Source organism: Pinus tabuliformis, chromosome 5_1 (assembly GCF_031772625.1).
Source record: "Pinus tabuliformis cultivar Carrire ecotype Pingquan chromosome 5_1, CPIR1, whole genome shotgun sequence".
NCBI classification, from domain to species: domain Eukaryota; kingdom Viridiplantae; phylum Streptophyta; class Pinopsida; order Pinales; family Pinaceae; genus Pinus; species Pinus tabuliformis.
Window position 1 is genome coordinate 628,486,649 of NC_142305.1, and position 26,315 is coordinate 628,512,963.

Sequence of the window (26,315 nt, forward strand, 5' to 3'; positions counted from 1 at the left end):
ACATCACTTGATGAAGATGAACAATCATTCCATGGACATCTTCAATGATCAGAGAAATGACAGGTAATGCAGGTCATCAAGAAAACGGGCGACTCTTCAAGAAAGCAAGGAACCCCAAGTATGAAGAATCAAATGTTGTTTTTGATAAGATAAAGAAGCGTTATCTTGTATTGACCCTCTCCTTCAGATTCTTTGGGAATATGGATTATTGATTGTAGTGCTTCAAGGCACTTCATCGGATAGAAGGGTGATCTCTCTAATTTAGTAGAGATGGAAACAATCGTGGGATTATACTTGGAGCCGATGCCACCTATCCCGGAAAGGGTGTAGGGAATGTTACCCCTAGATTGAATGAGGGTAACTCGATTCATTTACGAGAATCTCTTTATGTACCTGATCGCAAGAAGAACCTGGTGTCCATTTCGGCAATGGAAATCAAAGGTTTCAGGGTGGCATTCATCGATGGAAAGGATGGTCCATTGGGGACTATTGTTGCACAGAGTGTCTAGGTACTGCGACAACGCTCAGATTGGGGGTTGTCAACCTGATCCCCAATCTCTCCGTTTAAGCTGTCTCCCTATAGCAAGCTAACAGGGGTAGACCCTGTGGAAAATAAAAACTAGTTGGGAACCAACCAGTTCGGGAGGCACAACGAGGCGATCAAATACTTGATTAAGGCTTAGCAAGACTTAGAATTTGATTAGATTTTAAATGATTAATACCAGTGCCTTATGGAGTCAATGATCCAAGTAATTGATTACCAACTGCTGCTTAGGAAACATAGATATGAAATTTGTTTATAATTCCACGATAAAATTATTTAACAATCGCTTGGAAACGTTTGCAAAATATCTAACATGTAACGAGCATTAAATTGTTCAAGCAATGACGATCAATTTCACTACATGCACAATGTCTTAGCAATTAAATTTCAAGAGATACAAATACATTAATCAACCATGAAATTTAAAAGCTAACCAGTTCAGATCCTAGAATTTAAATGATTGTGTTTAAAATACCAAATCTAGGAAATTTACCACTTCCAAATAGTTAATCTTCAAATATAAAAATTTCAGCATATTTAACTATAGAGAAATGACAAATACCACAAAAATTTACCTTTAGTTCTTACCTTAGCACAAAAGACACCAAGAAGAAATTTTAGATTGACAACTTAATTATTCCTTAGGTGAATTTCTCTAATGTGACCAAAATAAATCAAAAAAGATTTAATAATTTTTTAAATTTTTTAATGGGCTAGAGGCCACATAAAAAATTTAAAACCCTTAATTATGAAACTTATTTCGATTTAATACTTTAAGATTTCTTAAAGTGACAGAATGTGAAGTCCCTTTTACCCTTTTTTTAGAAATTAAAAAAAAAAAAAATTTATGTTTTTGTATTGAATTTTTTTTAAATCAAGAAAGGAAGGAAAAAGTTTAATGTCGAAAAGTTAAATTTTTAAAAGTTTTATTAATTTTTTAGATTTTTTATTTTTATGAAAATAAATCGAATTAAAAAAAAATCAAATCAAAAATAAAAATGAAATAAAAAATCAAATGAAAAGGCATAACCTAACCTAAGCCTAAGATTGAATGAAACTAAAATGCACACATACGCTAACCCTAACTTTGAACTAAGAGAAATACATACGCATACGAAAGTATCGAAGTGTTTTTTGGTGACTGCAGGTTTGCGTGAGGAGCAGAGGAGGTTGACGGAATGGAGAAGGAACGTAGGAAAGGTTTCAATGAATGGAGGGGCGATGAGGAGATGAAGTGGATACCTAACGCGTTTTCCCTTGCAGGTCGAAGAGCGAAAGAAAAGAAAACGCAGGACTTATGGCTACGGAGAAACCACGAAAATGAGGGCAAGTCGAGGGAAAGACAGCGGAAAGAGCAGCTGAAAAGAAGACAACAGGGAAGTGGAGGACTACAGGGGAGAGTGGATGAATGATGATGAATACCGTGGGCAGAGAATGGTCAAGAGGCAATACGCAGGTGATGGGTTAGAAAAGTTTAGAGAAGCACGTGATTGGATGCAGATTGAGGAGATGAGCAGGTAATGGTGATGACTAAGGATGCGCGTGAGATGATCGAGGGCAACGAGGTGAAGCAATGCAGGTCAGAGACAAAGAAAGATAGGGATGCGTGAGAGAGGCAGCACGAAGAAGGGATCACGCAGATTGAGGGATGTGGAGTTGCTGTGGACTGAAAGGAAGGGGAAGCGATGGGAGGATAGGGCAACGTGGAAAAGAATGTATTTAATTTCTGGAGGAGAAATCATAGATCTGATGAGCAGATAAGCTATGGCAGCAGATGAGGGTTTGAAAACCATAGGGGTTTTGCAGGTATATGGCAGCAAAAAGGGCTGTGAGCCTTGTTGTCGCGCAGATTGACACTACAACGCTCAGACCGGGGGCTGTCACTCTGATCCCCGGTCCCTCCGTTTAAGCCTGTCTCCCGCGGCTAAGGGGGGTAGTCCCTGTGAGATGATGAGACCAGTGTTGCACACATCGCGATTTAATCGCGATAAAATCGGAAAATCGCGATTTTTTCAAAATGACGATTCGAATCGCGATTTTTATCCAAAAAATCGGCGGAAATTTTTTTTAACGATTTTTATCGAAAAAATCGCGATTTTTTAAAAAAATCGCGATTTTTTCGAAAAAATCGCGATTTTTAAGGAAAAAATCGCCGGGCACGGGGGCAGCGGGCGTTTTATATGGAAATTCGATTTTTATTTTATTCATTCAGCAGTCCGCCGCGGAGGAGAAGGAGGAGAAGGAGAAGAAGGGAGGGAGAGGGTTGCCGTCGCTTGTGGGAGCCGATTTTAGGAGGAATCCAAGCCAAGATCGCGAATTTGTCCATAAACCAGGTATGTAGATTAATTTTTTTTTGTTTTGGTTCTCTAAAAACTTTGTTTTTCATTGTTTTTAAAGAATTTTTGGAAATTTTTCATTGATTTGGGATGGGTTATTTGTTATGACTATGAGAACCAATTTTTGTTTTTTATTTTCTCATTTTCTTTAAACATTGTTTATTTTTTTTTATTTTTCATTGTTTTTTGGGTTTAGAAATTGGGATTTTGGAAATAATTAGCTTGTAATTTTGCAAATGCTAAATTGTAATTTGTATTTACTATTTACTATTATCATTTATGTAATCCTAAATTCCTATTTCCTAATCCTTATTTTTCCATAGGTTTGCAAATTCAAAATTCAAAAACAAACATGCCAAGGAAATTGGATCCTTTCTGGGAATATGGTGACCCTAAAACTCCGAATGATAGACAAAACTTGATTTGCAAGTTGTGTGGAAAGGAAATATTCGGGGGGGTGTACAGGTTGAAGTTCCACCTTGCACAAATCCCTGGACGTGATGTGGGGCCCTGTCTAAAGACAAATGCTGAAATTATCCAAAAAGCCATGAGAGCATTGGGAGAATTAGAGCACACTAGAGACGCCAAAGAAGAACTCAAAAGGCAACTAAGAAGGTCAGTTGAAGGAAGTGGGCCAAGTGGCACAGGTTCTACTGCAGCGTCAGTCAATCCGTTTGCTGCATCATCATATTTTGTTCCTCGAACCACACCTGGTTCACAACCAACTATCGGTTCAATGATGAAAAGAACTGAAAAAGAAAAAGCTGACAAGTTGATGACAAAATTTCTCCTCTGGAGTGATATTCCTTTCAGCATTATAAGGAATAATCCATTTTTCCAACCTACTCTTGATGCTGTTGCCAGTGTTGGCCCGGGGTACAAACTCCCTTCTCTTCATGATTTCAGAGGCCGGCTTCTTCAAGATGAAAAGCGTGACTGCACCCAAAGATTGGAGGATTTTAGGGCATCATGGGCACAAACAGGATGCACTGTTATGTCAGATGGTTGGACTGACCAAAAGGGGAGAACCCTTATAAACTTCTTGGTTAGTTGTCCCTTGGGGACTATGTTTATCAAATCTGTTGATGCAACTCATCAAATCAAAGATGCAAAAAATTTATGTGATTTGTTGGATGTGTTTATTTTGGAGGTGGGTGCAGAAAATGTTGTCCAAGTCATAACGGACAACGCTGCAAATTATGTTGCTGCTGGTAGATTGCTTATGGACAGGCATCCTACTTTATTTTGGACACCTTGTGCTGCCCATTGTATTGATTTGATGTTAGAGGACATAGGGAAAATTCCCTTTGTCAAAGAGGCTGTTGACTCATCAAAAACCATCACAAAATTTATTTACAATCACACATCTGTGCTTAGCTTGATGAGAAAATGCACCAACAACAAAGAGTTGGTGCGCCCCGCCATTACACGGTTTGCGACGAGTTTCATATCTCTTCAATCCCTCTTGAATTCTATGTGGGATTTGAAGAGAATGTTTGTTTCAGAGGAGTGGCGTTCTTCGCCAATGAGCCGCAAACCAGAAGGAGAGGCCGTCTGCAGACTTGTTTCATACCAAGAAGACTTCTGGGCGGGAATGCAGGAGGTGTGCGCTGTCACAGAACCTTTGGTAAAGGTTCTTCGGTTGGTAGATGGTGAGAAGCCCGCAATGGGCTATTTGTATGAAGCCATGGATAGGGCCAAAGAAGCCATTCGGTCCTACTATGATGACAAGGGAGATGATGGGTTCCAGAGACAACTCCTTCTATGGAAGGTCATTGATGAGCGATGGAACAACACACTCCATCGTCCCATTCATGCTGCTGGCCTTTTCCTGAACCCTGCATTTTCTTATGCATGTGGGTTTAATTTTGATGTTGAGGTCGTGGAAGGATTATTAACCTGTGTCCAGAAGATGGTGAAAACTCCAGAAGAACGTATGGAGGTCTCTAGACAAATTGAGCAATATAAGTTGTCAGGTGGCACATTTGGCTTTGAGATGGCTATCAATGATAGGACGGTTAAAATCCCAGGTATTTTTTAGTTTGTAGTATGTACTTTGTAACTTTGTTTCAAATTTCATTGTTTCTTCAAATTCCATTTTTTTCTTATGTTTATTTAAAATTTTCTTTGTAATTTTGTTGTAGACGCATGGTGGAAGATGTATGGTGGCAGAGTACCCCTTTTGCAAAATCTTGCCGTGCGCATCCTCAGCCAAACATGCAGCTCCTCGGGATGTGAGCGCAATTGGAGTGTATTTGAAAAAATACACAACAAGAAGCGCAATAGGTTAACACTTAAACATTTAAAATATTGCAAATTTCCAAATAAATTTTTGAATTCATTAAAGTTTTAAACAATATTTTTTTTATAATATTAATTATTAATTTATTATTTCATGAACTTTGTACAGGTTGGAGTCCCATAGACTTAATGACATGGTCTATGTCTACTACAATCTTCGATTGTGGGTGAAACAACTAGAGAAGACACCTGATACGGAAGCCATCTCATTGGATGGGATTGACACCACTGCTGAATGGAGGGTTGAGACCGAGAGGCCTCTCATGGATCCCACTGAGGATTGGTTAGTGCAGGATGAGGGGGAGGAGGAGGGGGAGGAGGAGGAGGAGGAGGAGGAGCAGGAGCAGGAGGAGGAGGAGTTGGAGGAGCAGGAGGAGGAGGTGACACCGCCTACCCGGGCTACCCGGGCTACCACTACCACCAGTAGAGGACGTGGTCTCCGTCCACCTCAGCCTCTTGTAGCTGCTACTACTAGTTCTTCAGCTTCTAGAGCACGTCAGACTCCACTGCCATTTCCACCACCACAGGCACCAGCTTCTACATCTAGAGGGAAAGAGAAAGCTGTGCCATATTCTCGCAAGAGGGGCAGAGGAAATCAATAGGATTAGACTTTCATTTTATTGTATATGACATTATGACATGATGAGATACATTATCATATTTTTTGTTGATATTTTGAGGCTGAGTTGGACTTGGGACTCAGGACTTACTATTCAGGACATGATTCAATGTTATGTGTGATTTTAGCGCTAGAAATGATATTGAACATCTTATATATTAGTTTTTTTATCATATTTATGTGTCAATGTATTTATTTTATGTTGTAGATGGTTTAGATATTAAAAAAATTGAAAAAAAATGAAAAAAAATGAATATTTTTGTGCCAAACGATTTTTTCCGATTTTTTCCCGATTTTTTCCCGATTTTAACGATTTTTCCGATTTTTTCCCGGCGCCGATTAAATCCCGATCGCGATGTGTGCAACATTGGATGAGACCAACTGTCGACCAGTTGGTTGGGAGACACGAGACACGACATGAAAAGCACTAGATGGATTTGATTAATTTAGCAGACCAGTGCCTTAAGAGATTGTGTTTAAAACGATTACTTGTTAAATGATATAAAAAATATGGACCATGAACAACAATCATCTATCATCAGCTAAATCACAATGCTCTTAAAATGACCAAAACGATATCCAAACTGAAAATTTCGAAAAGATGAATACTTTAAAACCACCACAAGAATCATTAACCAAATATCGTATTCGTATCTCGACTTGAAAATTTTAGATCTCAGCATGAAAGATATAACGTGATAAACAACTGAAACTGGATCCGAAAAAGAAAATTTTCCCCAATTTTTTTTTTTTTTTTTTTTAAATATCAAACAAAACCTAAAAAAAAAAAAAAAAAATAACCAAACTATAAAAATAAAACTAATTTTTTTTTTATATATATATATATTTTTAATTTTAAAACCAAATCAAAAAATCTAATTTAAAATCTAATTTAAATTTAAAAGACTAAAAAATAAAACCTAAAACCTAAATTAAAATCTAAGTAAAAAAAAAAAAAAAAAAAAAAAAAATATCTAATTCAAATCTAATTAAGATCTAAATCTAAAATCTATTTTAAATATAAAAGAAAACTATACAAGATTTACATCTAAAAAAACTTAACATAGAATCTATTTTAAAGATAAATCAAAACTATGAAAATTTTAAATCTGAACTTACTAAACTTAAAAAATTTATAAAACAAATCTAAACTAAAATCGAATTAAAATCTAATAAAAAAAAAACAAAACCTAACTAAATACTAACACTAACCTAAATGCTATGCTAACCCTTTTATGAATTTATGCCTTTTTTTTATTTAAATCAAAGACTAAAACGAAAAATGATTTGAAATCTAACGAAACTACGCTAACCTACGTAACCATGCAAGACTGCTATATGACCACATAAAAAAAAGGGTCAATTTACCTGATACACAAACGCATAAACAAAAGGAAAATTAACGTGAAAACCATACGCGGAACGGATATGCCAGCGGATTTTGAACGATTTGCTAGCAGTCGGTGCGGAGCACGTATGGGCAGAAAGAAAATCACCTTTCTCTCCCTGTCTTGCAGGTATCCGACAGTAGCAAGGAGCCGCGGTTTTTAGTATACGAAATGCCCAACTGAAGCAATCTGCGATCTGAAGACACCTCGTACTAAAAAAAAATGTATAGGAAAAGCAGATAACGGGGCCTGCGCTGGATGCAAATCTCACGGAAGGCACTCACTCCCAAAACGGGGAAGTGTTAGACACCGTCAGATAGACGCACGGACAGGACAACCTGCGTAATCTATTCGATGAAATTTTGTTTGCAATTTCTATTAATTTGCCTGGGATTGAGCACGCTTCCTCTGGCCCGATGGAATGTTTCAATGGCGTCATTTAAAGTGCATAAACGACAGAAATGCCACAGAGACACAGTCGACGGCGGAAAATGCAAATCGTTCTGAGATTTAACGCAGACGTGCCACCGTTCTTTCACTTGAATGCTGGGCGCAGATCAAATGTTTTGTTGCTTGGCCCTCGGATCAATACCGTGTATGCGTTTGCAGGTTAAGGAGACGGCGGAGGCTAGAAATCGCAGATGTTCTCGACGGCAATCAATCACTCCACGCTCAGAATGCTGAAGAATAATATAACCAGACCCAAAAATGAAACTTGAACACTTTTCTCAACGATAAATGACTCTCTGTCTGCTGATCAAATACCTTCTGACGGCGGTCCTGCAATTGCAAGGAGACAAAACCCTAATGAAAATTGAACAAAATTTTAAAACCCTAGATCAAAAAATTTGAAACCCTAAGACAGCTGATTAATTTACAAATTTGGCCCCTTAGCAGCCAGATTCATCAATAAGCACAGAAAATATTTAAAGAACAGAAATTTCAGATTGTCACTGTGAAAAACTTCAGAAAATCTCTCATGCAGATCAGAAAAATAAAACTGAATGATAGACCCAGGATCAAATTCAACTGGGTTCAGCAAAAAATGCTTGCGGGAGTTGGCTGGTTCAGCCGAGAACTTCCCCGAAACGCCCACAAAATTTCCTTCAATGATGTTTTCTGCACAGCTCAAAACAACTGTCCATAAAGAGGGCAAAAATGTTGCTAGATCTCAGGAAGTAATGGAGATACCTGCCATTACTTCAGAAACCCTAACAGCACCCAAACCCCAGCAAGTGAACAAGATACCTGTGCTCACAATAGTGTACAAAAAGCTATTATTAACGGCTGAAAATAACATATGCAGAAAATGAAACAATCTCACAACATTTTAAGAGAGTAACACCAGCAAGATATGGACCCCAAAGTCTTCTTTTATTAACCAAAAATAGATTTACAAGAGAGCTTCTTCAGTATCAGACTCACAGATGGAATGATTTGAAATGACCACCTAAGACCCTATATAAAGGAAATGATCCCAACGGCTAGTTCGAATGATCCATGTAGAAAAGATCTCGACCGTTGATGAGGATCAAGACATCTCTTGATCTCATCCGTCGATTTATTCACTTAAAATATTATTTTATTTTATTTTTAAAATTTTTAAATTTTTTATTATTTTTTATTTATTTTATTTTTTAAATTTTTAAATTTTTTATTATTTTTTATTTATTTCATTTTTTAAAATTTTTAAATTTTTTGAATTATTTATTATTTATTATTTTATTTCATTTTTTAAATTTTTAAATTTTTAAATTTTTTAGTTATTTTATTATTTTATTTCATTTTTTAAATGGATCATCGAACTAAGCCTTCGGAAACATCACCTAGGACCTAGGACTTAGGACTCACGAGGGGATTTAAAACATTTTCAACGCTCAAGACACATTTCATGATGACTTTTTACAATTTACATCTCAAGGGGACAAACCCACTTAACATAGACCCTCATAAACCACCCAGTTCTGCGACACAACTATAATCTAGCAGATCAACACACTAGGACTCTCCTAAAGTTCTAAGTGACAAAATGCATCCCAGCTTTGGGGTCAGGTTTGAAGGAAAACTCTGCCGATCCATGGATCGGTGAGACAAAAAACCTTCCAGGACGTAGATTACCACTAGAAAGTTAGGCAATTCACATACACGACTCATATCTGCTAAGATTATTTACAATTAATACATGCAGACTAGGTTTACAATTAGATTGATCAAGCTGCTGATGACTGCTGGATGGCACGGACACGCTGATCAGGTGCTGCCCTTTTCTTGCCAAGAAAAAGGGGGTGTACTGCATGGGTAGTTGACCGGTAGAGGTCAACAAGCTTAAAAAAGAAAATTGAGATCCCAAGCAGCGGACAAGAAAAGAAAATAGCAGCCCAATAAACCCTTAAAAATTTCCCAAAGATTTATGAATAAAATTTATATGTTCTGCTTCAGATTTAATACTTGAAACACCTGTGAAACTGTTTCCAGATTTAAGATAGTTTAAAACCCTTATACCGCAGAAATAATGCCTCTGCAAAAGTTGGTTCTGAGGCCAGATCTTACCCTCCAGGGCCTAGATGTGGCTTCAAAATCAAACTTCACCTTCAGATCTGCAACCTGTTCCTGAAAACACAAACACCCAGAACCCAGATATACAAATATGGATGAAACCCCAGAAACCCTAAGTCAGAAAAATTAATAAAAAATTACAGATCTATGCACAGGAGTAACAGATCTACCAGATCTAGCAAGTGTGAGTCCAACTCCGCTCCCAGATCTGATAATCTGAGGCTCTTAAAAGCCAGATTTATCAATTTAGCACATAAAATTTTTGAAATTTTAAATTTAAACAGAGGTGCTTTGCCCAAAACCCTTCATGTATCAACAATGAAACTTCTTATGATAAGCCCGAGATTCAATCAAGCTAGGCTCTTCAGAAAATACTAATCGGGAGTTGGCTGGTCCAACTAAAAACTTCCCCGAACGCCTGATGATCTAAAAATCAGGAATTCCCTACACAACTCACTTCAACCATTAACGTAGAGCGAGAAAATGATAATAAAATTCAGATTTAATAGAGATACCTGTCATTATATTCAGAACTTAAATTATCATTCAAACCCCAGTGATCAAGCAAGATACCTGTGCTTAAATCACTCTTCATAAAGCTATCATCAATGGCTAAAAGGAAATCTATGCATGAAAATAACATATCTTACAACATTTCCACGAAGAGTAACACCAACAGAAATTAACTCCAAAGTCTTTCTTTATTTCTCATAAAAAAAAGATTTCAAGAGAGCTTTCACTTAGCACATGACTCAAAGATCGAATCTCAATTGACAACTGACTTCCTATTTAAAAATAAATCTCCCAACGGCTAGTTCGAGTGATCCTTGTCAAAGTGATCTCGACCGTTGATGAGGATCAAAATTTCTTTTAATCTCATCTGTTGAAATTTTAAATATTGAGAAAATTTCGAATTTTTCAATTAAATGCATTTTAATAAATTCAAAAATTAAAATTTTGCATTGATTTCCTCAAAATTTTGACTTTGACTTAACCCCAGGGACCCAAGGCATAAAATTTAGCAAAATAATCAATTAAACTTAGTCCCTGGATCTGTTAAGATTTATTTTTTTAAAGGATCCACGAATTTTACCTCTAGAAAATTTAAATTTACCTAGGACCTAAGACCTATGAGGGGATAAATTATTTTTCTAACCCTCAAGGCACTTTACATCATGATTTTTTTACATTTTTTACATCTCAAGGGGGAAAACCCATTTGAAAAAGACCCTCACAGACTACCCATTTCTGCAACACAAATATAATCCAGCAGGCTAAGGCTCTAAGCATCTTGTAATAAAATAACCTAACCAAATAGTTAGGATTGTTCCCAAATCACTTTTACACAGACTCAATCTATAATGCTAGGGCTCACCTAAGATCCTGGTGACAAAATTCATTCCGGCTTTGGGGTAAGGCTGAAGGAAAACTCTGCTAACCATCCGAGAATGGATCGGTGAGACAAAAAACCTCCTGGAATGTAGATCGTTACCAGAAAAATAGGTTTACCTAGGCAATTACATACATGACACAGATTTGCTGAGATTATTTACATCACATATATGTAGAATGGGTTTACATTATAACATGATAATCAGGTTGATGATGATAGCTGGACAACACGGACACATCGATCAGGCGCTATCCCTTTTGCGAAAAAAGGGGGTGTACTGCTATGGGTCGTTGACACATAGTGGTCAACATCTGGCTCTACTTGGGGACACGTTGCTGCACTGTAGGAATGTGAGAATCTAGAATCTCCATCCACGCAATACACAACAAAACATAAGTAGCGTCCATCCAAAAATCATCATATAACGTTAAGCACAGGAAAGATATAAGCTCTTCATTTATTAACTATCTAGTAACATGAAAAGTAAATCTAATCCTAAAACATAAATGAAATGCTGAAATGACAAGGTGTAGGGTTAGAAATATAATACAGAGGATGCCCCATGGCATCAAATGTTATCTTTGAAGAATAGCTCGAGCATTTGGCCATTCGTAGATAAGTCAAATGGTTCGCCATCTAATCTGCTCAAGTGGAATGAATTTGGCCCAGCAATGTCTCGGATAATGTATGGTCCCAGCCACAAACTGTCAAATTTCTTATGTTTTCTCTGTTTTTCATTCTTGCAATCCCAAAGGAGTACCATATCTCCAACCTGCAAAGATCTAGATTGAGATGATTTATCAAAGCTTTTCTTAATGTTAGATTGACTTTTACATATATTATCAAAAGTTGTCCTACAAGTTTCATCCAACTCCACAATCTAATCAATTCTATGTTGAACAACATCTTTATTAGTGGAAAAATGCTGAAGGAGTTGATAAGCTGGCAATTTCAGGTGCACAGGTAAGGTTACATCCAAGCCATAAACTAATTCAAAGGGACTCTTACCAGTAGCTTTCTTTTTAGTAATCCTATCTGCCCATAAAGCGTACTTGATTTTGCTATTCCAAGCTCTTTTATTATCCCCTACTATCTTCTTGACAATGGTTATGAGATTCCATTACCCTGAGGATCGTAATTTGATGAATGAGATAAGACAATGCCATACTTAAAACAAAAAGATGAGAATTCGGAAGAAGTAAAAGCCTTGGCATTATCAGTAGTGATCTTAGCAGGGACACCAAATCTAGTAATGATATTATTTTCAATGAAATCCATAATGACCTTTTCAGTGGCATTCTTGGCAAGGATGGCTTCAACCCATTTAGTGAAATAATCAGTAGCGGTCAAAATCCATGAGTAGCCATTGCTAGAATTTTCATGAAACTTCCTGATGAAGTCCAGACCCCAATGCTGAAAAGGTGCCTCCACAACGACAGGTTGTAAGGGTAGGGCAGCAAGCTTCTGTGTCCCAATGAACAATTGGCAGGCTTGACAAATTTTAGCAAACTTATGCACATCAGAAATAATCGAAGGCCAATAATAACCAACTCTCAGAATTGTGTGGGTAGTAGTTCTAGCAGCATAATTACCACCACAAAACCTCAAATGAAACTCAGAAACTCACTTCTTGAACTCAATTTCATCAACACACCTAAGTATTATGCCCTCAAGATTTCTCCATCCAAGGCCATCCTTCATGAGGCAATACTTAGTGGCTTTTAATCTAAGAGCCCTTCTCTTATGAGCGACTAATGGTTAGGACATGTAAGATTTACCAATTTATAAATAATGTCCTTGTACCACTCATGCTCTCCTAATCTCTGCAGCTCAGGTGAAGACGAATCGTTAAGACAAATCAAACCAAGAGCTTTTTCATTACCTCCGGTCATCATTTGAGCCAAGCCTTGGCCTTTGACTAACTTGATGGGTCTAATCTCTAAATTATATTCTTGTATTTTAGTAACCCACCTAGCACGAGTCCCTAAGCAATCAGTTTGAGTTAATATATCTTTAACCGCAGAATGTGGGACAAAAGCAATGATTTTGGAATAACCCACATAAGTCTTGAAATGCTTAAGAGATTTGATTAAGGCATAGGATTGCTTTTCCATGGTATTGTATTTTAATTCAGAATTTTGAAGCGCTCTACTTATGAAAACAATAGGCTGCTCGTGACCATCCTTATTTTTCTGCAATAAGACAGCAGCAATGGTATCTTCAGAAGTGAAAGAGAAAATCATGAAATCCTTAGAGTAATCAGGACTAACTAAAACAGGGGCTTTTGCAATAGCACCTTTGATTTCCTAAAAAGCCTTTTTGCCATCTTCTTGCCAAACAAATTTTACATCTTTTTTTCAGAAGACTTTGAATAGGCTTAGCTACTTCCGCATAATTTGGAATAAATCTTTTAAGAAAATTTGTTTTTCCAAGAAAAGACTGAAGGGACTTAAGATTATGGGGAAGAGGAATCTTTTGGATTGCCTCAACTCATTTAGGATTGTTAAAATTGGAAACCAGGGCAAAACTTCATGTGAGTCATCTTATTCATGGCTAATAATATTTTTATTAGATTCCTCTCGTCGAGAGGTGTAGGATTGATATAAAGATCATCCAATTCCGATAAGTATTCATGGAGATATGAATTTATTTTGATTATGGAATTATTATCAAGCCGACCTACAACTCATGTAGGCTCAGAAACCCAACAGTCGCATCTATTCACCCACCAACGTTGTGTATAAATATAAGAGGACTTTTCCTCATTTGGACTCACTCATTTCATCACATCACTCTCTCTACTGCGCATATATGAGTCTCTTCTCTACTGCGCTAAAATGGGTCTCTCTCTCTCACACATGTGAAGCCGGAAGCTGTTGAATTTGAAGCTGCAACTGCAGAAGTAAAGATTGACTTGCATGGCCTAGAAGATCTCCTCTTTGGAACTGCGTTGTAGGTTCATCTGAACCTCCTTTGAAAGCCGCAACTTTTGGTGGTGGAATGAAGTCAATCCGACGAACGGTTTGCAAGATATCATCTGCCCTAGTTTGATAATGAAGCCGCTAATGCTGATGCTACTGATCTAGGGTTTGCTACTGCCGATATGAATCAGATTTATTGTACTATTTCTCTCTGCTGAATTATTGAAGATAAAAGAAGATTTGATCAAAAGGTTTCCCCACACATTGTGGGGTTTGTCCCTGGCTAGCCGCCACATCTTGTGTCCCTTGTCTTGGCTTGTTTTCTGTCGATCGTTTAATGTTCTATCTGCACTTTACTTTATGTACATGTGATTGCTAATCGGTGGAATATAATAAGAAAAAGAAGTAAACTGTTATAAGCATAGAACATACCATAACTTAACATGGTATCGGAGCTGAGGTGAAGACAAAGCCCGAGCAAGAGCAAGAGCAATCATTGAAGAGAAGATTGGCAAGGCTATCCTAAAAGAACTATGGGGTCCTCAACACTCTTTCCTGCCGAAGACAAGCTCCGTGAGAAAGCTGACTATCACGGATGAAAGATGTCTATCGGTCTAACCCTTGAAGATCAAGGAGTGCTGGATCATGTAAGAGGCAATATTGTTGAGCCTTCATCAAATGCATCTGCTACTGCCTGGAAAAAATGGAAAAATGGAGAAGTCAAAACAAAGAAGATCATCCGAGACTCTATCGACAAGCGCTTGGTGGCCTACATCTCTGATCTAGACACCTCCAAGGAAATCTACGACAGACTGGTGAGTTTATTTAAAGTTAATGATGCAAATCAAGTTTTGTTTCTTAGAAATAAGTTGAGGGAAATCAAGAAGGGTAAAGATGAAAGTATGCAAGCATACTTCTTAAGAATCACCGAGATCAAGAACGATCTCCTATCTATTGGGGAAACCATTACTGACAGAGAAATGGCACTCACAACTCTCGGAGGATTACCATCTGAATGGTATGTGTTCAGGACTACTCTTCTGAACAATAATGTAATTCCTAGTTTCGAGGAATTAATGGCTAGATGCATTCAAGAACAAACAAGGGTAGAAGAGCAGGAAATGCCCTTGCCTAAAGGTCCTCCTGCTACCTTTTCTTCTCATGCAAAGAGAAGAAAGGACTCACACCGGGACGATGATCAAAATCCCTCTGATGGCAAATCAAAGGAATGACAAATTCAACAGCAAAGGTAAGAGGAGAGCTGGAGATCGAGGAAGAGGACAACCATTCAGGAAGGCTAGAAAGTCCAGGATGTATTAAATGCACCTGACCTCAAAAGGAACCTAGTGTCCATCTTGGCAACGGAAGACAAAGGCTCCAAGGTAACCTTCAGCGATGGCAAGGTATGTATATGGAAAAATAATGTTAAAGATGCCTTTACTCTTGGTTTTAGTGTTGATTCATTATATCAGGTCAATGGAAGTCTGCTAGGTGTCATGTCTTATGACACATCTCTTCAGTCCGAACTTTGGCATCGGAGGTTTGCCCACCTTCATTATAAAGCTATACTCGGTGTAAGACAAATGGTGATAGGGATGCCCGAATTCTGAATAGAGAATGAAGGTGTATGTCCAGGATGTGCTGAAGGAAAGCTCAAAAGGGGACCATTCCCCTCAAGCCAAAGCAAGACCTCTGATATATTACAATTGGTTCACTCAGGCATACTTGAGGTTGGCATTAAGAGGGAGACTACTACACCACATACTCCTGAGCAGAATGGTGTGGTGGGAAGGAAGAACCGCACGATGATGGAAGCTGTCTGGGCCATGCTACATGATCAAAGACTTCTGATGTTTCTATGGGCTGAAACTACAATCACCATCGTATATGTACAAAATTGATGCCCTCATCAAGCATTGGGTTCCAAGACTCCTGAAGAAAAATTCACCGGTAAGAAACCTGATGTTTCTCATTTTAAAATTTTTGGAAGCCCTGTATACTTTCATGTGCCGAAAGAGAAGAAATAAATTGGGAGCATCTGGAAAGAAGGGAATTTTCGTGGGCTATGGTGAAAATACTAAAGGCTATAGAATCTATGTAGTCGGTCAAAGGGAAGTCATAATTAGTCATGATGTCACCTTTGACGGAGATATGGCTCTCAGCAAGGTGATCAATCTTCCGACTTTGAGGAGCTCTCAAGAAGCCGACACCAGGGAACCGAAAGAAAAGGATGATGAATCAATGCCTGATGTAGAAGAACCCATGGATCCGATTGATCCTCCTCCATATGAGCCTTCCTCTTCTAGGAAGAGGCCTTCATGGCTTAAGGGGTTACTTGATGATGCTGAAGGACATGCTGCACCTTGAGGAACCTTCCGTCAAAGTAAGAAACTTAATAGGTATCAAGGATACCTAACCATCATGAGCACGATCATACAAAATGAGCCTTCGTCATTCTCAGATGCCGTCAAGCATCAAGTATGGAAGGATGCTATGACCGAAGAATATGAGTCTATCATAAAGAATGATGTTTGAGAAGTAGTTCCCATACCCCAGGACAAGACTGTTGTTACTTCCAAATGGCTTTACAAGATAAAGCATGCAGCAGATGGAAGCACGGAAAAGTATAAGGCTCGTTTTGTTGCTCGAGGTTTCTCCCAAAAGGAAGGCATAGACTATGATGAGATATTTGCACCTGTTTCCAGATATACGACCATCCGCTTGATCATAGCCCTTGTGACTTCACAAGGATGGAACCTACATCAGATGGATGTCAAGACTGCGTTCTTGCACGGTTTGATCAAAGAAGAGGTCTACGTGGAGCAACCCGAAGGATTTGAGATTTATGATTGAAAATCTCATGTATGCAGGTTGAAGAAGGCTCTCTATGGGTTGAAGCAAGCACCCCGAGCATGGTATGAGAGGATCGATAGCTACTTGATGAAGTTGGGATTCACTAGGAGTATGATGATGTACAGGTTGATACACCTTGTCAAAGCCCTGAGGAAAGATCTAATTTATGATTTTCCCAAACGACTTGGAGTCATCAAGAAACCCTTGTACAAGGGTCCTGCATGTTGCATACATTGAGCTCTGGGAGCTCTGAGGGCTTGTGGTTCTTACTGGAGCAACATACGACCACAGGGTGACTCACCCTCCCCTAGTGGTGCGCACTGGAACAAGATGATTCGCTCTCTTGTGGGACAAGATTATTCGCTTTCTTGTGGAACAGGATGATTCGCTCTCCTGTGTAGCAGGATGATTAGTTCTCCTGTGAGGCCTGGATTGATGTGTTCTCCATGGCGATTGTAGCAGGATTGATGTGTTCTCCTGTGAGGCCTGGATTGATGTGTTCTCCATGGCAATTGTAGCAGGATTGATGTGTTCTCCTGTGAGGCCTGGATTGATGTGTTCTCCATGGCAATTGTAGCAGGATTTATGTGTTCTCCTGTGAGGATAGGATTGATTAGTTCTCCTGTCGAGGCATCCGACCCATGCAGTCTGGGACTCATGGGAAGTACCTCTCATCTGATCAATGAGCAGGGAAATGAAGTTAGCGACCATAGTAGTACCGATGGACGCATCGTTGTAACTACCGTACTCCCTACGCTAGGATGACCTCCATTGATCTGGGACCAGTGGTAGGAGTTGTACCATACTATGACGCTGACTTCGGGTCGGTTGAGACTGGTCTGGGATCAGTGGTACATACTCTGAGACTGACTTTGAGTCAGTGGAGGATGATATTGGTCTGGGACCATTGGAGTTGTACTCACTATGACGCTGACTTTGGGTTGGTTGAGACTGGTCTGGGATCAGTGTTACATACTCTGAGACTGACTTTGAGTCAGTATGATACATCCTCGATCATTTCTTCTTCTTCATAATTCGGACAAAAGCAGAGTAGAACAGAACAATGCAAGAGCAGAGCAGAACAGAACAAAACAGTACAGATCAGTGCAGGGCAGAACAAGACAAAGCAGAACAGGCAAAATAGAGCAGAGCAGGGCAACGGTCAGGCTGTACAAGGCAATGCATTTGATGGATGAATAGTAACGACCGATAGACAGATTGCAGATGAAGTTCTCCATGGTTGAGAGGGAGTGTTAAAATTGGAAACTAGGGCAAAACTTCATGTGAGTCATCTTATTCATGGCTAATAATACTTTTATTAGATTCCTCTCGTCGAGAGGTGTAGGATTGATATAAAGATCATCCAATTCCGATAAGTATTCATGGAGATATGAATTTAGTTTGATTATGGAATTATTATCAAACCGACCTACAACTCATGTAGGCTTAGAAGCCCAACAGTCGCATCTATTCACCCACCAACGTTGTGTATAAATATAAGAGGACTTTTCCTCATTTGGACTCACTCATCTCATCACATCTCTCTCTCTCTCTACTGCGCAGATATGAGTCTCTTCTCTACTGCGCTAAAATGGGTCTCTCTCTCTCTCACATGTGAAGCCGGAAGCTGTTGAATTTGAAGTTGTAACTACAGAAGTAAAGATTGACTTGCATGGCCTAGAAAATCTCCTCTTTGGAACTGCGCTGTAGGTTCATCTGAACCTCCTTTGAAAGCCGCAACTTTTGGTGGTGGAATGAAGTCAATCCGACGAACGGTTTGCAAGATATCGTCTGCCCTAGTTTGATAATGAAGCCGCTAATGCTGATGCCACTGATCTAGGGTTTGCTACTGCTGATATGAATCAGATTTATTGTACTATTTCTCTCTGTTGAATTATTGAAGATAAAAGAAGATTTGATCAAAGGGTTTCCCCACACATTGTGGGGTTTGTCCCTGGCTAGCCGCCACATCTTGTGTCTCTTGTCTTGGCTTGTTTTCTGTCGATCGTTTAATGTTCTATCTGCACTTTACTTTATGTACATGTGATTGCTAATCGGTGGAATATAATAAGAAAAAGTAGTAAACTGTTATAAGCATAGAACATACCATAACTTAACAAGGATCAATCTTGATTCCATCTTTAGAAATGATGTGACCAAGTAATTTCCCTTCAGTTACTCCAAAAACAGACTTAGCCGGATTTAAAGAAATTCTGTACTCTCTACATTTATCGAAAACTTGCCTAAGATGACTTATATGACTAATACCATTCTCAGAAAAAACAGTAAGATCATCCTGATAAATTTCGATAAACTTCCCAATTAAACCTTTGAAGGCATAATCCATAGCCATCTGAAATATAGCCCCAGCATTGGTTAACTCAAACGGCATTCTAATATATTCGAAAGTACCCCATGGTGTGGTGAATGTAGTTTTGTGACAATCCTCCTTAACCCATACTTGATTATATCTAGAAAAACCATCTAGCAATGACATCATTCTAGAACTAGTTACTCTTTGCAACATAGTGTCCATGTTTGGCAAAGGGTAATTATCTTTCTTACATGCTAGATTAAGGTTTTGAAAATCGACACAAAGTCTTATTGGACCATTCTTTTTCCTAATAATCACCAGGTTGAAACACCATGTTGAATGCCTCGTTTGAGCAATAATTCCTGCTGCAAGCATCTTTGAAAGCTCGTTTTGAACCAAAGGGGCTAACTTAGGATTTATTTTCCTAAACTTTTGACAAAAGGGTTTAGCATTTTCATCTTTCAAAGGGATAGTGTGCTCCATGACATCTTCCCTGTATTCACGAAGTAAATTGGTTAACTTTTTTCTTTCTTCAACATTAGTACCCTTATGGATTTTGATAATCTTTGGATCCCTAGAAGTACCAATGTTTACCTCGATGTATTCCCTTGGATCCATTTTATTTTCCTCTTTCATTTTTGTGGCATCATGCCGATCAAAGCGTTGCTCTAAAGAAACCACATTCCTAGGAGTAGGATTTATGATATCTTCATGATCATCAGATCCATCCTCCTTAGAATCTATCCAAAAATTTTCAAACTCATCCAAATTATCAAGAAAATGAATCACTTGTTTCTCGTCATCAAAAACTTGCCAATGCTCTGAGTTATCTGGAACAAAAGGCCTAAATATAACTTCCATTTTTATCTTATCCTTAATCAGCCCATCAGATAACAGCAAAGTAGAAGCAGCTACAACAAGCTCATCTGCCGAACTATTCTCCTCAAAGTCAAGGGCATCAAAGTATTCCATAGTATCCCATACAACATTTCTATAATTCTTTAACCTTTGATTTTTGCATGTAAATTTATTTTTAATTTGCATGATAATTAAGTCAGAATCCCCCTTGATGCTAAGCAACTTAACTCTTAAAGCCTTTGCCAACTCAAGACCCAACAACAAAGCTTCATATTCAGCAACGTTGTTGGTTGCTTCAAACTCCAGCCGATAGGCAAATTTGAAAATATGACCAAGGGGAGATTTTAATACTATTCCTGCACCTTTACCATGCCTAGACGATGCACCATCAAAATACATGTACCAAACTTTATCCTTGAGATCCCCAATCTTTTTATCAACCTTATCATCGGGAAGAACTATGGAATTAGACAGGATAGCATAATTCCCAATGTCAGATTGTTCTTTAATTATCTCATTATGAGGTCTCTTAGGATCTTCAACATGGAATCTTTTCTCAAGCTTTCTATTAAGTCTCACAAAACCATCACCTCTAGGAGAAGGAATCATAGCATATGACCAATTCATTTGAATACTCCCTCCTAGATCAGAGACCCATTTTCTTGATAAAAGCATACCCCAAGCATCAGGCACATCAATAACGACAATGCCCATAACAATCATGATGTCAAGGTAAATTGACAAATGAACCTGTAAATCCTTGATCAAACCATGAACTTAAATCTTCTTAAACTCCATGGCACATATATTGTAGTAAGGCCTAGGAACTCTTAAATTAAGTTGTTCCATGACCCTCTTGGTCATGACACAAGCTGACGCGCTAGAATCCAGCATGCAATTATTCAATTTGTATCCATTAAACATCAAAGTAATAAAGAATGGTTGATGATCCTTGTTATTTGAATCTAGACTTTGCAAATATATAGGAGCATCCTGATAATCAACCTCCGGTGCCTTCTGTTGAGAAACATTCACTTGAGGAGCTTCAATAGTTTTTAGTAACTTATCCCTTTGGGAAGGAATCTTCGCAATCTCGGAGACAAGGACCCAGATTTTTGCATTATTAAACCAACTTCCCAGATCGACATCTAATCTAGAGTTTGAACCTGGGTTAAAAATTCAAGGGGGAATCTGATTCCCGGTTTGATCTTTATCCCTTCTTTGATAAGTTAAACCCTTATCTTTAGCAATTTCCATGATTCGCTTTGGAGAAGGATACTCACCATATAATATAACCATCATATCATCTTCATTCTCAAAATTATTTATAGTAAAGTTGAGGTGGGAGGCATAACATCTCAATTGTTTTCCTTAACATCCATCCAATCTTTCATAGACAAAGAAAACTCTTTATCCACACAATTTATTTGATTACCTGCCCCAAACATTCCATTATCCAAAATCCTTCTAACTATGGGGCAAGTTGCCTCCTCATGAAGAGCATCACAAGCCCGACAATAAGGCGGAGCATCATCAACCATCATCTTCTTAGAATCCATGGCACATATATTGTAGTAAGGCCTAGAAACTCTTAAATTAAGTTGTTCCATGACCCTCTTGGTCATGACACAAGCTGACGCGCCAGAATCCAACGTGCAATTATTCAATTTGTACCCATTAACCATCAAAGTAATAAAGAATGGCTGATATATTGGAGCATCATCGACCAAATTAGTATGTTCAAGTGGATTAGGTGGTCTCTGCTCACTAGATTGACCTTTCTTCTGCCAATTATTATTTCAATTATTATTATTATTTCTAGGCTAGAAATTTTGTGTTTGAGCTCTTTCCATTTGGACCAACCTATTTTGCAAAGTAGTTATTTCCTTAGCAGGGTAGAGGTTAATTTCGCTTGGTTAATCTACATGCTTTCAATTTGTTTACAGTAATTTCTGAATGAGGTCATTATCAAATTCTTGAACCTCTTTTCCTTTAGGTTCTTTTAATTTCGTTGAAGCCCTATCAAAACCTGGGATTTCAGACTTCCTAGATGCTGCCTTATCTTTTTCAAGCTCTACTGCTAAAGCTTGACAATCCTTATAGTCAGGAAGTTTAGCACGTCTTAACTCATAAGAAGGTTCAGGGCTAAAGGCATCAATATATAAGTCCCAAAGAGATTTATCAATAGGTTTATAATCTTGAGGTAATTCCCTAATGATATCATTGAACCTCTTGTTAAATTCTTCTGCGATCTCATTTTCTCTCTTTTTAAGGATACTGATAGCTTTTACGAGATGCCTTCCTTCTCTCTTATCCCCATACTTTTCTTAAAGGCACTAACAATCGATTGCAAAGAATCAAATGAATTTTGAGGCTTTTCCGTAAACCAATCTAAAGCATCCCCCTCCAAGGTAAGAACAAAAAGGGTCATCTTTACATCTTCATGATTAAAATCAATAGCCCTTGCATACTTACCTAGCCATGAACTAAAAGATTTTAAATGAGAGTTAGCACTAACTGCATTATTGCCCTGAAAGATAGGTATCTTATCCATTCCATGTTTTGGAATATCATTAGGATAACCTTGAATGTTAGCAAAGTCACAAGAAGCGAATATGTCCATGATGTCGTGCTCGACTGGGTTAGTAAAAAGCAAACTGATATCAGAGAGGGCTTCTTATCCGAGATTAACAAGAAGGGTACGAAAAGAGACTTTGTGTAATTGTACTCTGAGAGCCCTTTCGGGATCAGGAGTAGGATTAATGAAACTGCTTGGATGTCTTCTAGTATACACTCTTGTAGAAGATAGATGAAGTGGAGTTGCCACCCGGACAAAAAATCTAACTCAGAATAACTCGAAAGCAAGGAGCCAAGGACAGGGACATATCTTGGTAAGAGACAAAAGGAATGAGAGGAAAGAAATGAGATGAATGTCGTAGAAACCAAGGACAGAAAAACTTTTTTCCCCGGCAGTGGCACCAAAAAATTTTGTGACACAGAGTGTCTAGGTATCGCAACAACGCTCAGATTGGAGGCTGTCACCCTGATCCCTAATCTCTTCGTTTAAGCTGTCTCCCTATAGCAAGCTAAGGGGAGTAGACCCTATGGAAAAGAAAAACTAGTTGGGAACTAACCAGTTCGGGAGATGCAGCGAGGCAATCAAATACTTGATTAAGGCTTAGCAAGACTTAGAATTTGATTAGATTTTAAATGATTAATACCAGTGCCTTATGGAGTCAATGATCCAAGTAATTGATTACCAACTGTTGCTTAGGAAATAGAGATATGAAATATGTTTTTAATTCCACGATAAAATTATTTAACAATCGCTTGAAAACATTTGCAAAATATCTAACATGTAACGAGCATTAAATTGTTCAAGCAATGGCGATCAATTTCACTAGATACACAATGTCTTAGCAATTAAATTTCAAGAGATACAAATACCTTAATCAACCACGAAATTTAAAAGCTAATGAGTTTAGATCCTAGAATTTAAATGATTGTGTTTAAAATCCCAAATCTAGGAAATTTACCACTTTCAAATAGTTAATCTTCAGATATAAAAATTTAAGCATATTTAACTATAGAGAAATGACAAATACCACAAAAATTTACCTTTAAATCTTACCTTAGCACAAAAGACACCAAGAAGAAATTTTAGATTGACAACTTAATTATTCCTTAGGTGAATTTCTCTAAATGTGACCGAAATAAATCGAAAAAGATTTAATAATTTTTTAAATATTATAATGGGCCAAGAGGCCACATAAAAAATTTAAAACCCTTAATTATGAAACTTATTTTGATTTAATACTTTAGGATTTCTTAAAGTGACAGAATGTGAAGTCCCTTTTACCCTTTTTTTAAGGAATTTTTTAATATTTTTTTTTAATGTTTTTGGATTGAAATTTTTTTAAATCAGGAAAGGAAGGAAAAAATTAAATGTCGAGAACTTAAATTTTTAAAAGTTTTATTAATTTTTTAGATTTTTTATTTTTATGAAAATAAATCGAATAAAAAAAATCAAATCGAAAATAAAAATGAAATAAAAAATCAAACGAAAAGGCATAACCTAACCTAAGCCTAAGATTGAATGAATCTAAAACGCACACATAAGCTAACCCTAACTTTGAACTAAGAGAAATACCTACGCATAAGAAAATATCGAAGTGTTTTTTAGTGACTGCATGTTTGTGTGAGGAGCAAAGGAGGTTGATGGAATGGAGAAGGAACGTAGGAAAGGTTTTGGTGAATGGAGGAGCGATGAGGAGATGAAGTGGATACCTAACGTGTTTTCCCTTGCAAGTCGAAGAGCGAAAGAAAAGAAAATGCAGGACTTATGGCTGCGGAGAAACCACGGAAATGAGGGCAAGTCGAGGGAGAGACAATGAAAAGAGCAGCTGGAAAGAAGATCGCAGGGAAGTGGAGGACTACGGGGGAGAGTGGATGAATGATGATGAAGACCATGGGCAGAGAATGGTCAAGAGGCAATATGCAGGTGATGGGTTAGAAAAGTTTAGAGCAGCACATGATTAGATGCACATTGAGGAGATGAGCAGGTAACGGTGATGGCTAAGGATGCGCGAGATGATCAAGGGCAGCGAGGTGAAGCAATACAGATCAGAGACAAAGAAAGATAGGGATGCATGAGAGAGGCAACACGCAAAAGGGATCACACAGATTGAGGGACGTGGAGCTGCTGCGGATCAAAAGGAAGGGGAAGTGATGGGAGGATAGGGCAACGTGGAAAAGAATGAATTTAATTTTTGGAGGAGAAATCACAGATCTGATGAGCAGATAAACTATGGCAGTAGATAAGGGTTTGAAAACCGCAGGGGTTTTGCACGTATATGGCAGCAAAAAGGGCTATGAGCCTAAAAAAAATTTGAGATCCCAGGCAGCAGACAAGAAAAGAAAATAGCAACCCAATAAACCCTTAAAAATTTCCCAGAGATTTCTGAATAAAATTTATATGTTCTACTTGAGATTTATTACTTGAAACACCTGTGAAACTGTTTCTAGATTTAAGATAGTTTAAAACCCTTGGACCGCAGAAATAATGCCTTTGCAAACGCTGATTTCGAGGCTAGATCTTACCTTCCAGGTCCTAGATCTAGCTTCAAAATCAAACTTCGCCTTCAGATCTACAACCTGTTCCTCAAAACACAAAACACCCAGAACCCGGATATACAAATATGGATGAAACCCCAGAAACCCTAAGTCAGAAAAATTAATAAAAAATTACAAATCTATGCACAGGAGTAGCAGATCTACCAGATCTGGCGAGTGTGAGTCCAACTCCGCTCCCAGATCTGATAATCTGAGGCTCTTAAAAGCCAGATTTATCAATTTAGCACAGAAAATTTTTGAAATTTTAAATTTAAATAGAGGTGCTTCACCCAAAACCCTTCATGCATCAACAATGAAACTTCTTATGATAAGCTCGAGATTCAATCAAGTTGGGCTCTTCAGAAAATACTAATCGGGAGTTGGCTAGTCCAACTGAAAACTTCCCGAAACGCCCGATGAGCTAAAAATCAAGAATTCCATGCACAACTCGATTCAACCATTAACGTAGAGTGAGAAAACGATAATAAAATTCAGATTTAATAGAGATACCTGCCATTATATTCAGAACTTAAATTATCATTCAAACACCAGTGATCAAGCAAGATACCTATGCTTAAATCACTCTTCATAAAGCTGTCATCAATGGCTAAAAGGAAATCTATGTATGAAAATAACACATCTTACAACATTTCCACGAAGAGTAACACCAGCAGAAATTTACCCCAAAGTCTTTCTTTATTGCTCATAAAAAAAGAGATTACAAGAGAGCTTTCACTTAGCACACGACTCAAAGATCAAATCTCAACTGACAACTGACCTCCTATTTAAAGATAAATCTCCCAACGGCTAGTTCAAGTGATCCTTGTCAAAGTGATCTCGACCGTTGATGAAGATCAAAATTTCTTTTAATCTCATCCGTCGAAATTTTAAATATTGAGGAAATTTCGAATTTTTCAATTAAATGCATTTTAATAAATTCAAAAATTAAAATTTTGCATTTATTTCCTCAAAATTTTGACTTTGACTTAACCCCAGGGACCCAAGGCATAAAATTTAGCAAAATAATCAATTAACTTTAGTCCCTGGACCTATTAAGATTTAATTTTTTAAAGGATCCACAAATTTTACCTCTGGAAAATTTAAATTTACCTAGGACCTA

At 37.9% G+C, this 26,315-nt stretch overlaps 2 protein-coding genes across 2 annotated transcripts in view; both read left to right on the top strand.

Annotated features, from left to right (window-relative positions):
• LOC149166513 (uncharacterized) overlaps nt 1-26,315 on the top strand; it is a 341,918-nt gene that overhangs the window by 208,868 nt on the left and 106,735 nt on the right. The gene's annotated exons all lie outside the window — the stretch shown is intronic.
• Nucleotides 3,374-26,315, top strand: part of LOC149166515 (uncharacterized) — a 31,259-nt gene continuing 8,317 nt past the window's right edge. Inside the window, exons 1-3 of the mRNA XM_089432564.1 lie at nt 3,374-4,910; nt 5,025-5,166; nt 5,291-5,561. Of these exons, the coding sequence (XP_089288690.1) occupies nt 3,428-4,910; nt 5,025-5,166; nt 5,291-5,561 (1,896 nt within the window). The 5' untranslated portion in view covers nt 3,374-3,427. The remainder of the gene's footprint in view (nt 4,911-5,024; nt 5,167-5,290; nt 5,562-26,315) is intronic.